Raw genomic sequence first — 12,828 nt, 5'->3', positions numbered from 1 at the left:
ATGGTGTACATATGTCTCATAAGAAAAAATAGGACATTCCTCAATTTTGTACAGCGCAGAGTTTTAATGCTGCTCTCATGTATCCATAATGCGACGGTTCCTTTCACTAGAACAATTAGAGGGTCGTAAACAGCGTGGTGCCTCTGCATGATATATTAACAGAAGAAAAGATACTTCACATATTACGTCTAGCACTCTATGGAAAAACTACCGGGTGAAAAATGTATTTGAGAAACCATCAGAATGAAATGATGTTGTGTAAAATTAGTTTTTTTTCTTTGTGAAATCACCTTGCTGGAGCATTAGGAAAAGTAATATTTAGCAATGGATAATTTCAGGTCAAATCAAGTCAATTAATATGCTGCCAGAGGACTATAATGTTTTATGGGTCTTATACCAGTGGAAATACAGAGGACAGTGACGAAGCTCAGATAAGTGTTATTGAGTTTAAAAGCATATTACAAAAGCAACAATTCACTTTCATAATCACTAGTGTTGATCGAGCACCAAAGTGCACCACGATGCTCGGGTGTTCTACCGATCACATTGAAAGTCAATAGGAGAACCCCAGGCACCCCCTGCTCTGAAGAGGGGAGGACATCAGAACTCTAGTTCAGCGTAGGAGTTCATGCTCTGACTCTGCCGGGACTTGAACTCCCAACCTTCTGTATTAGAGACAAGGCACTTAACCACTCAGCTATAATAGCTGCATAGCCAGTTATTTTAATTAATTAAAAATATATATATACATGAGACTTCTACTGTACTGTACTTCTACTGAGACCTATACAGCTATAAAGTATAGTGGTTAAAGTTCCGGGTTGTGATGCAGAAGCTGTGAGTTCAAATCCTGTCACAAACTTTTTCATAAATAGAGGCTAAACTTAATTTAAACATATATACACTCACCTAAAGAATTATTAGGAACACCTGTTCTATTTCTCATTAATGCGCTTATCTAGTCAACCAATCCCATGGCAGTTGCTTCGATGCATTTAGGGGGGTGGTCCTGGTCAAGCCAATCTCCTGAACTCCAAACTGAATGTCAGAATGGGAAAGAAAGGTGATTTAAGCAATTTTGAGCGTGGCATGGTTGTTGGTGCCAGACCTGCCGGTCTGAGTATTTCACAATCTGCTCAGTTACTGGGATTTTCACGCACAACCATTTCTAGGGTTTAAAAAGAATGGTGTGAAAAGGGAAAAACATCCAGTATGCGGCAGTCCTGTGGGCAAAAATGCCTTGTGGATGCTAGAGGTCAGAGGAGAATGGGCCGACTGATTCAAGCTGATAGAAGAGCAACGTTGACTGAAATAACCACTCGTTACAACCGAGGTATGCAGCAAAGCATTTGTGAAGCCACAACACGCACAACCTTGAGGCGGATGGGCTACAAAGCAGAAGACCCCACCGGGTACCACTTATCTCCACTACAAATAGGAAAAAGAGGCCAACATTTCTAAAGAATGCTATCAGCACCTTGTTGAATCAATGCCACGTAGAATTAAGGCAGTTCTGAAGGCAAAAGGGGGTCCAACACCGTATTAGTATGGTGTTCCTAATAATTCTTTAGGTGAGTGTGTATATATATATATGTTTTTAGCCATAATATATTTACACATATTATTATATATTTAGACTACATAATATAATATACAGTACAGACCAAAAGTTTGGACACACCTTCTCATTCAAAGAGCTTTCTTTATTTTCATGACTATGAAAATTGTAGATTCACACTGAAGGCATCAAAACTATGAATTAACACATGTGGAATTATATACATAACAAACAAGTGCGAAACAACTGAAAATATGTCATATTCTAGGTTCTTCAAAGTAGCCACCTTTTGCTTTGATTACTGCTTTGCACACTCTTGGCATTCTCTTGATGAGCTTCAAGAGGTAGTCCCCTGAAATGGTTTTCACTTCACAGGTGTGCCCTGTCAGGTTTAATAAGTGGGATTTCTTGCCTTATAAATGGGGTACGGACCATCAGTTGCGTTGAGGAGAAGTCAGGTGGATACACAGCTGATAGTCCTACTGAATAGACTGTTAGAATTTGTATTATGGCAAGAAAAAAGCAGCTAAGTAAATGAAAATGAGTGGCCATCATTACTTTAAGAAATGAAGGTCAGTCAGTCAGCCAAAAAATTGGGAAAACTTTGAAAGTAAGGGCTATTTGACCATGAAGGAGAGTGATGGGGTGCTGCGCCAGATGACCTGGCCTCCACAGTCACCGGACCTGAACCCAATCGAGATGGTTTGGGGTGAGCTGGACCGCAGAGAGAAGGCAAAAGGGCCAACAAGTGCTAAGCATCTCTTTGGAACTCCTTCAAGACTGTTGGAAGACCATTTCAGGGGACTACCTCTTGAAGCTCATCAAGAGAATGCCAAGAGTGTGCAAAGCAGTAATCAAAGCAAAAGGTGGCTACTTTGAAGAACCTAGAATATGACATATTTTCAGTTGTTTCACACTTGTTTGTTATGTATATAATTCCACATGTGTTTTTGATGTCTTCATAGTCATGAAAATAAAGAAAACTCTTTGAATGAGAAGGTGTGTCCAAACTTTTGGTCTGTACTGTATGTAAATATATTATGGCTAAAACATCAGTAGTAGTTTTCCACTTATTATGCATTCATATATATCAGATGTATGATTATATATATATATATATATATATATATATATATATAAAAAAAAAATTGGAATTACACATTTATTTTGTGCCATACATTTTTTACAATTACAAAAAAATATATAAAATATATAAATCTAATTTAACCTCTATTTCTGAAAAAGTTTGTGATGGGATTTGAACTCACAGCTTCCACATCATAGCCCAGAACTTTAACCACTGCACTATATAGCTGCATAGCCAGACACAATTTTTTTTATTTTATTTAATATGAGACTTTTACTGTATATACATGGAGTCAGAGCAGGAACTCCTAAGCCACGAACTCACACTGAGGGATTCCCTCACTGTACAGAGATCTTCTGCATAGAAATAGAGGCTAAATTAGATTAAAATACACTGACTCAAGCATTGTGCTCGAGCACACGCGGTGTTCGGCCGAACTCCGCGATGTGCTGAGCATAGCGATGCTCGCTCAACACTAATAATCACATAAAGCTGAGCTCACAATAATAACGCTGAAGGTTACTATCCATTAATACACCTAATGTGGGATCTACATGAATGGAAAATATGAATTCCTTGTTCTTGTCTTAAGATGCAGTATAGTTAGCATTACAGTGACATACAACTGCTTAGTACAGCCATAATTACTCTTTTGGTCGTATATTCATAAAGGTGGATGTGGGCTCATGACAACCTTCTTTTTCAGACCTTCTCTAACTTAAATACATGCACCAGACCACTTTCTTCCCAGCTGCATAATGTACCAAACTACTCCAGATCAATTACTGTATACTGTATATACCAGACCAATTACGGTATTTTCCAACTGTTTATGTCCCAAAATACTCCTACTCTAACTTTACGATGTATCAGACACGTCTATTTGAAGATGTCCTAAGTGCCAAACCACGCATTTGCCAACTTTACTATGTGTCAGATCATTCATTCCCTGGATGACCAATCTGACAAACCACTTATTAACCAGCTCTATTATGTGCCAGACCACTTCTTCACCAGTTCTACTATGTGCCATGCCACAACTTCACCAGCTCTACTATGTACCAGACCATTCCAGATATTTAATGTGCCAAACCACACCTACACCAGATCTACTATGTGCCACACCACTCTGTCAGACCACACCTTCACCAACTCTACTATGTCCTAGACCAGGCCTTCACAAGCTGTACTATGTGCAAGACCACTCCTTCACCAGTTCTACGTGCCAGACCATGCCAAATGTCCAATGTGTCAAACCTGTCCTTTACCAGCTCTACTATGTGCCAGACCATTCATTGCCAGAATGTTTATCCCAGGTATCTTAGGCTTTGATCGAATACTTCATTAACTTATGTGCCAGACCATTCAGCTACCTTATGTGCCGGACTATTCCTTTGCTAATACTGTATATAACAATTGAAATACTGTATGTTTTCATCCATCAATATTGTGTGGTGAAAAATAGAGGTCATTAGGTTTGGTAGAAGTGAAAGGCTGGATAAAATCAGCAGTTTTATAAATAATAGGGATTTCAGTGGGTTGATGTGGAGAGCAGAGGAGAGAGGCCTTTTTTTGGGGGGGGGGGGGGGGGCATTGTTAATACATTTATCTGCACAATTCTTGGCTTATGTGAAAGTAATAAAATATTCCAAACAGAAATAAAATACAACAACCAACAAATATAAAAAGTTGTCAGCAGCCTTCTGAAATGTCCCGTCCATTAGTGTGAGATATACAGTCAGTTAATAATGTTAAACTATGATCAGCAGATCATGCAACAGAAACTCAATGCTTATACAGTAGGTAAAGTAGACATGTTGCAGAAGTTAAGTTGCTGTTTAGACTAAACATTAGAACAGAGAAGTATATGATGCACGGTAAGCGACTTTAACTGGATGGGGATATTCAGGTACAGTATCTTATGAACTACTGATCTCCAGGACTATTAACAAGGAACGATCATCATTAGCATCATCAGGGATTACAAAGCGGTCGGAGGACAATGACCTGATTGGTTCATACTGACAGGAAGGTAACATACGCTTGAAAAGACATGTTTTACAAGGGTGGTATCCAGAAGAGCATCTCTGAACATACAGCACATAGAACACTGAAATGGATTCCTCTACTGTCAGGTAGAAAGAGAAGATATAGAGGGTTCAGGTTTATCAACTGAATAGGTGAAGATTGGAAAATGTTACTTGGTCTGACTGACTGATTACGTTCTCTTTTTGCTGCTTTATAAAGATAATGGGGTCAGAACTTGGTGTCCATTTTGTTGCTATACCATTTATAAAGGTATTGTTGCTGACCACTTGCATCCCTTTACAGCCAAAACCTAAACATCTTTTATTGACTACTTAACACAAGAACATCCAAAATCTGCCAAATCTTATTCCATGATCGTGACAACAAGAATAGTGAACTGTAATGGCACCTCAATGGTTAATGACTATTACTTCTCAATGTTCCAATTAAAGTGATTGTCTTTTTCAGAAAACCTATCCTCATTTCTTGACCAGAGTGGAGAGCGATCACAAGAGAATCTCCTGCTCTACTATTATGTACTACACAAACAGTCCATTGATCTGAATGGGCACTGCGTATTGTTTGATTTTCCCTTTCGGTGGTGCTGTAAGAAATGTGAACACCTACTGCAAGGTTTCCCCCCAGTCATCAACTGTGGAACCCACCATGAGGACTCTTTGAGGTCTGAGTATTGTCTTGGGTTCTTTCTAAAAAGTAAGGATTGTATACAATCACTTTAAGTGATGTCTCTGTGGATTGTAAATGATACGAATACCAGCTTTTGAACTAAACTTGCTCTAATATTGACCTAGAATTTTACACCAATATTAAGATGAATTTCAGTAAGGAGGTATCTAAGCAACCTATCTAAATGGCCTCCTGTTGGCATGGCAATTCATAACTGTACAAATTCTTGTCAGACATGAGATATACTGTACCTTGCACAGAACACTGGCTATTTGTGTTATTTTATAGTTAAAATAGTTGAATAGAGAACACGTACTATAGTTTTAGTTGGCTTCCAAGTTGGAAAAATGATACATATATCACTTTTTTTTCCAAAAGCTCAAAATGTTCACATTTTTCTTTCTTAAGTCAACTTCAGACCTTAAAACCAAAAATTACAACGTTTACAGATAAACCATGAGAAAAAAACTCTTGCCCTGACTTGGAAATTCATCAAGTGATCTCATTGAAGGGTCCACAGATATAAAAGTTGTTGGGCCTCACTGAGCTGTGGCTTACAGTGTCCCAGCAACTTTGGACAGCTTCACCATGAACAATCAATGGATCACTTGTATCTCATGAGACATAGAGGGAGATTTATTGAAAGTGGTGGAAAGGAAAAATTGCTTAGTTGCCCATAGCAACCAATCACATTCCACTTTTCATTTTTCAGAGCTCCTTTAGAAAATGAAAGGTGGAATCTGATTGGTTGCTATGAGCAACTAAGCCATTTTTCCTTTACATCAGTTTTGATAAATCTCCCCTATACTGTCCTTACAAAGCATAGGCCATAAGGTCAACCCGTGTTTGTCAGCTTTAATAATATGTTATGAATTACTGTCATGTTTTGGTCCATTTGTACCCGGATGATTAATATTAATGCACTAGTGATGTCTTTTTCATTTTCTGTGAACCAATTATTCTTCAAGCTACACAAAGGACTAATTGAAATGTATTAACAAAGAAAAACATTAAAACAAATAGATAAAGTACAATTCCTAGAACGTCACGAAGCTAGGCTCGCAACGCATGGTTACTGCGGCAATAGGAGAAGTTTATATAAGGACATATTTCTACACTCATCCTATTTTTAAAACCTTTCAGCTATAATTTTCCTGTGAGGACATGCTGTGAAAGTGAGGCTATTTGAAAATAATGGTATTCTGTACCCAGCATACAGTGCTTATTCGCTATTTACTTTATCGCCTACTTGTATGGGAATATTTGCATTGTCTTGCCGCACCTACTGTCTGACTTGTCTAAACATCACACACATTGTCTGTCTATCTGTAAAGTAATCTGTAGAAGACTGAAAGACATATGGAGCAGCTTGCATACTGTCGCCAACAAAAAATCATTTCACAAAGACTTTTTTATAATATACATCTCACCGACACCAGAAGAACCTTTTACTTCAGGAGAAGCTGTTGACCCGTGTCAGTAGGGCTGAAACGATTACTCGATTGAATAGAGTAAGTCGACACAAAAAAATCCTCAATGCGATTCGTTTGTGTCATGTGACCACGGAGCAGGAGTGAAGCGCTTGCTATTACTTACCACTCCGTGGTCACCCGCCGGCCCGCACCGCGCTGCACTGGATCCTGACACATCGTCAGGTCATAGTGCATGTAAGCGCGCACTATGACCCTATGGATGGCATGGAGGGGCAGATGGGAGTGGGGGACATGGAGGGGCTGATCTGATGGCACTGGGGGAGTGGGGGACATAGAGGGGCTGATCTGATGGCACTGGGGGAGTAGGGGACATAGAGGGGCTGATACAGCATTTGTCATGACACATGATAAAAGGCTAGGCCATCAGTAAGTAAGTCCTGAACAATCCCTTTAAAGAAAAAGCTAAATTAAAGATGACATTAGGGCTTTTTAACCCTAATCTGTCAGATTGCTTACTATTAAGCCTTATGCGTACGACCGTATGCTGTTCAAATCTGTATGTTTGTTCCAAAAATTACAATTGTAAATGTAATGTATGTGCTGTCTGCAAATTAAAAAACAAGTCCCATTCTGTTCCGCAAAATACAGACCACAGACCCGTTGATGTCAATGGCAAAAAAAATACAGAGGACACATGGACAGTATCTATATTTTGTGAATCTGCGATTTGTAGACCACAAAATGGATACGGGAGTGTGATTGTAGCCTAATATGGATAAACTAAATACATAAAGTTAGGGATGTCCCGATACCGATACCAGTATCGGGACCGATACAGGACATTTGCACGAGTACTTGTACTCGTGCAAATGTCGCCCATACCTGATGGCCGTGCAGCGGCGGGTCCCGTGTCCCAGATGATCAGTGGTGGGGGCGGCGACGGGTCCCGTGTCCCAGATGATCAGTGGTGGGGGCGGCAACGGGTCCCGTGTCGGCTTCCATGCGGCGGCAGCGCTCCCAGCTGATCGGCGTGGGGGCGGGACTTCTGTGTGGCAGCGCCCAAGTCCCATGCGGTTGCCTAGCACTGTGAGGAAGTTAAAGAGGACCTTTCACCAGAATAAAACCTCTAAACTGACTATACAGACGTGTAGAGCGGCGCCCAGGGATCCCCCTGCACTTACTGTTATCCCCGGGCGCCGCTCCGTTCACCCGGTATAGGCTCCGGTATCTTCATAGTTAGGCTCCACCCAGGGGAACCTGACAGCGTCTCTTTCTCCTATGCTGTAGCGCTGGCCAATCACAGCGCTCAGCTCATAGCCTGAGAGGTTTTTTTTTCTCTCAGGCTATGAGCTGAGCGCTGCGATTGGTCAGCGCTACAGCATAGGAGAAAGAGACGCCGGCAGGTTCCCCTGGGTGGAGCCTAACTATGAAGATACCGGAGCCTATACCGGGTGAACGGAGCGGCGCCCGGGGATAACAGTAAGTGCAGGGGGATCCCTGGGCGCCGCTCTACACGTCTGTATAGTCAGTTTAGAGGTTTTATTCTGGTGAAAGGTCCTCTTTAAAGCCACTTCCTCCCAGTACTCTGGTGCATCCGCATGAGAAGGATTACAGCAGGGCAGGTGGGTATGGTGCATGAAATAGAGGAGAAATTCAGTTAATTTCTCTCCATTTCATGTTCAAACAGTGAATATAAAATAAGGTGGGGGGGGGAATGGGCATATAATAGTGATTCCCAACCAGTGTGCCTCCAGCTGTTGCAAAACTATACCTCCCAGCATGCCCGGACAGCCAAAGGCTGACCGGGCATGCTGGGAGTTGTAGTTTTGCAACAACTGGAGGCACGCTGGTTGGGAAACACTGTTATATGCCCATTCTCTCCCTTCATATGTCCATTCCCCTCCTTATATGCCAGTGTTTCCCAACCAGTGTGCCTCCAACTGTTGCAAAACTACAACTCCCATCATGCTTGCACAGCCAATGACTAAATTAAATTGAAATTTGCTGTAAAAACATTACCACACCAAAATTGGTATCGGTAATTGGTATTGGTGAGTACTTAAGTAAAAGTATTGGTACTCGTACTCGGTCTTAAAAAAATGGTATCGGGACATCCCTACATAGAGTTACACTATTGTACTTCATAATAATGAACATAGAAACTGCAGTCCGTGCAATTCCACAGGCCTAGGCTTGGACCTCTGTCAACTTTCCACAAATCTAACTGCTTCCCCTATCACTCTTGGGTCTGAAGCGTCATGTCCCTGACCCAGGCTAGACCATATCCGACATAATGGCCTAATCTGTAACTGTTACATTTATATATGTAACTATACATTTATTGTTTCCATGAAACACAGCAATCATGGTTGAAAATACTGCACGTGCTAAAACGGGCTATTCATCAGCCAGTTCATCAGACATGATCAAGATAAAATGGGAAGGTCCGAAACTATTTTATTAGGCCTCAGGCACAGTATCATACCTCCAAGTTGTATGTATGGAGTAACATAACAAAGCTCATGTGCTTCTAAGGGTCCCTACTGCACTTCCATAAGTCTCCCATGATTAATTAGACACCATATTAAGGAGTTATCGTCCCCCAAATGCATTGCTTCTATGGTAAGACAGCACCTTATTACAGCTCTATATACCGAAGCATCCTATTGAGTCTATTTCATTAAAATCAATTAAATTCCAAAATGGCTAAAAAATAATTTCTTCTCATATTCAAAAATAAACGAAAAAAGGCAACTGAGCTCAGAAGCTCAAAGCAAATGTCATACAATTTGCCAATGTGTGGCTTTTGATTTGGTTGTTATCATAGCAGAAAATGGACGATATGGCAGTTTTCTAGTTAACAGTAGCACACACGGTAAAATGAATGTATCACCGGCTGAATCGCATGCTTGACCCACGCGCATACTGTAGCGCACATGTCATTTTCCTCCCTTACACGACTAAAGTCATGGACGTTATTAACCTTTTACTGCTAACAATTCATTTTCTGCTTGACAGTTCCCTTTATCTACTATTTAACTTGTTTACTCACTGTTTTATTAGACCTGATCATTTACGCATGACCGGCCGTACATATCCAGCTAATAACACACGTATACGATCTTGATACTGGGGATGAATATGTTAAACTAGTCATTTGTCAAAGAATTAAAGAGGAAAATAAAATTCACAGAATCAAATCAGAACCCAGGAAATGAACCAGTGCAAATCATTGTTCAGGCTAAATAACGAAATGGTACTCCCCTAGTGCTCGGCGCCCGCTCATACACCCTGGCACTGTCCTGTCCCAGATCGCTTCACTCTTGCTGCTAAGCCCATCATTTTCTATGTACTCATATATTGGGGAGATTTATCAAAGCTGGTGTAAAGGAAAACTGGTTTAGCTGTCTATTGCGATCATTCAGATTCCAATTTTCTTTCAGCGCTCCTTTTGAAAAAAAAAAAATAGGTGTAATCTGATTGGTAACTTAGGGCCCATTCACATCAATGTTTTGTGTTCAATTCTTCTGATCAGTCTGAAGAACAGAAAAATTAGAAAAAAAAAACAAAACAACAGATTACGCATCGTAAGGGCTTCGTGCCCGAATTGTATAACCGGAAACGTTGGGTCCGCAATAAACGGGCACCTATTGACTTGAGCGGGTTCGCGATCTGCAAGATACGGCCGAAGATAGGACATGTCCTATCCTTTGCGGAATGGAGGCACGGATCGTAAGCCCATAGAAGCACTATGAAGTGCTTCTGTGGGCTTTCAGGTCCGTTCCTCTGTACAGCAAAAGACATGACATGTCATATGTGTTGTTGTATCTTGCGGATCGTGGACCCATTCAAATCAAAGTGTCCGCCTCCGCACCATGGAGTGCACACGGCTGGTGCATTGCAGTCCACCACACGGACATGGAGCCCTGTTTGTTTGAATGAGCCCTTATTTTGAGCATTCACTATGATCAGTTTGTGTCTGTTTCTTTCAGTTCCGTTAGAGATCGTTTTTTATAGATAGGGGGAAAAAGTCCTCCTTGCGGGAGTTTTTCTTCTGTCTAAAATAACGGATCTCTAACAAACTGACAGAAACTTATGCAAACTGATCATAACTGATGCTCAAAAAAAGACGGATCAGTTAAAAATAACTGATCTGTTTTTTGTTTTTTTAAATTCTGTTCTTCAGAAGAATAAAAAACTAAACGGTAATGTAAATGCACTCTAGTTTTCCTTCACACCAGTCTTGATAAATCTTCTCCGTTGTGTTCATTTTGCCAACTCCGTCTTAAGGGCCATGGTAAATGATAAGACACTGGCTTATTTTACTTAAGGAACAAATGAGGAAAAATTCAGGAATGATGAGAGGATTACAAAAAATGTTTTAACTAATAGAACCAGGGGGTAAAATAAAGACACTAAGATGAAAACAAAATAGTGTCATGAAATTACATATGGGGTTTTGATGGGCTTGATTTTACGTCAAAACTCACCATCTCAAAACCACTTCTTTTCATCCGCCTGCAGGACTTGAGGTAAGTGCGTATGCGTTTTCTGGCACGCTCTTGATACTCAGGGAATTGTCGCCTGCATGAGTCAATGATTGCCTGGATCTTTTCTTTGGGCTGCTTAGAGATAGGGACCATTCGGTCCAAGTTTTCATCTACAAACAGCCTGACAAACATCTGTTGGTAAGAGGGAGACAGAGGAGAAGGGATTGGAGGACTGCTCTTGTCTCTCATCTTACTACCATAGGTTCTTGCTTGGAATAGATACTTTGTCATGAAAGAAGATGGATTGGTGAAAAAAAAAAAGAAGCATCATTCTAGTCCAAATACACTTCCTTACGGAGATATCTCAAGGCAGCAGGTGGAGGCAAAATGATTAACATTGGGGGAAAAAAAACACATAAAAATTCCATAGAATATAAAAAACGTAGTAAACTTTGCTTTCTGTTATCGCACTCTGTCACTTTATAATTCAAAGGAAAGCATGAACACAAAGATACACAACACATATATAACAAGCAGCACATTGCAAAGCTCTAGTCTAATTATTACCACAAGGAATTCCCCAAAGCAAATAACAAGAAAGGAAACAGAATAAACTAAAGAATAGACATAAAGTAGTGGCCTTATGAAAAAGCATACAGCTCACTGAAGAACTCATCTAGAGTCTTAATGAAGTCAAGCTCATACACAACTTGTAAAAATTATGTGTTTTTTTAAAGTTTTTTGTTGTCTTGGCAACCAATTAGAGCAAAATCAGTAAGGTTTGGAAATCACTATATTTAATGATTGAAAGGCAGTGGATTGCACAAGGCCCCTTTAACAACCAGGAACTGTAATCAAATCAATTATGTAGCCGAAACTGCAATTGGCAGGTAAAAATCTAGTATCCAGGACTCTAACGGGAAGATTTATCAAGACCGGCACTTTCTGCACTTCTGGAAGATGTGCCTAATTTATGATGAGGTGCGGGCTTCATCATAAATTAGGCGTATCCTCCGGCAGTCCGTGCGCTTAAACAGAGATCTACGGCAGCTCTGAGCTTTGTACTAGAAAACTGGTGTAAATGAAGATACATTTGTTTCTGCATCTGGACACAGCCCCATTCCTGCCCCCTTTTGAAAATGTGGCGATGGCGGCGTTAAAAAAGCCACTTGCGACAATTTTTTAAAAAGTCACATGTAAAATGTTAAAAAACACACGTGTTTGCGACTTTTTAACACCACTGTTTTTTTTTTTAGCACAAACTAAATAAAGATCCTTCTAAGTTCTAAAATTCACTTGGTGCAGTTTAAAAATTAATTGAATAAAGACTGTTAAAAATACATAAAATACATAAAATACATAAAATCTTCCTGATTTGCTGAACACAATTTCCAGGCAAACTGAAAGGAGTAGTGCATGTTCTAAAAGCTGTCATTTGTAAATGCATCCTAAAAATGATAACAGAAAGGTTGATGCAAAATATATGTTTTAGCTATTTTCCCTTTTTATTTTTATCACATTCATGTCATTTTTGTCAGTCTACAA

General features: G+C 40.1%; 1 protein-coding gene across 2 annotated transcripts in view; it reads right to left on the bottom strand.

Annotated features, from left to right (window-relative positions):
- Nucleotides 1-12,828, bottom strand: part of NOL4 (nucleolar protein 4) — a 321,068-nt gene that overhangs the window by 59,196 nt on the left and 249,044 nt on the right. The window contains exon 8 of one of the 2 annotated variants that reach the window (XM_040433328.1): nucleotides 11,284-11,475. The exons of the other annotated variant lie outside the window; for it this stretch is intronic. Coding sequence (XP_040289262.1) covers nucleotides 11,284-11,475 — 192 coding nt within the window. The remainder of the gene's footprint in view (nucleotides 1-11,283; nucleotides 11,476-12,828) is intronic. 2 annotated transcript variants of the gene reach the window in all.

Source organism: Bufo bufo, chromosome 5 (genome assembly GCF_905171765.1).
Source record: "Bufo bufo chromosome 5, aBufBuf1.1, whole genome shotgun sequence".
NCBI lineage: Eukaryota > Metazoa > Chordata > Amphibia > Anura > Bufonidae > Bufo > Bufo bufo.
Note: the sequence above shows the minus strand (reverse complement) of the source record. Positions and strands in the feature narration are given on the sequence as shown.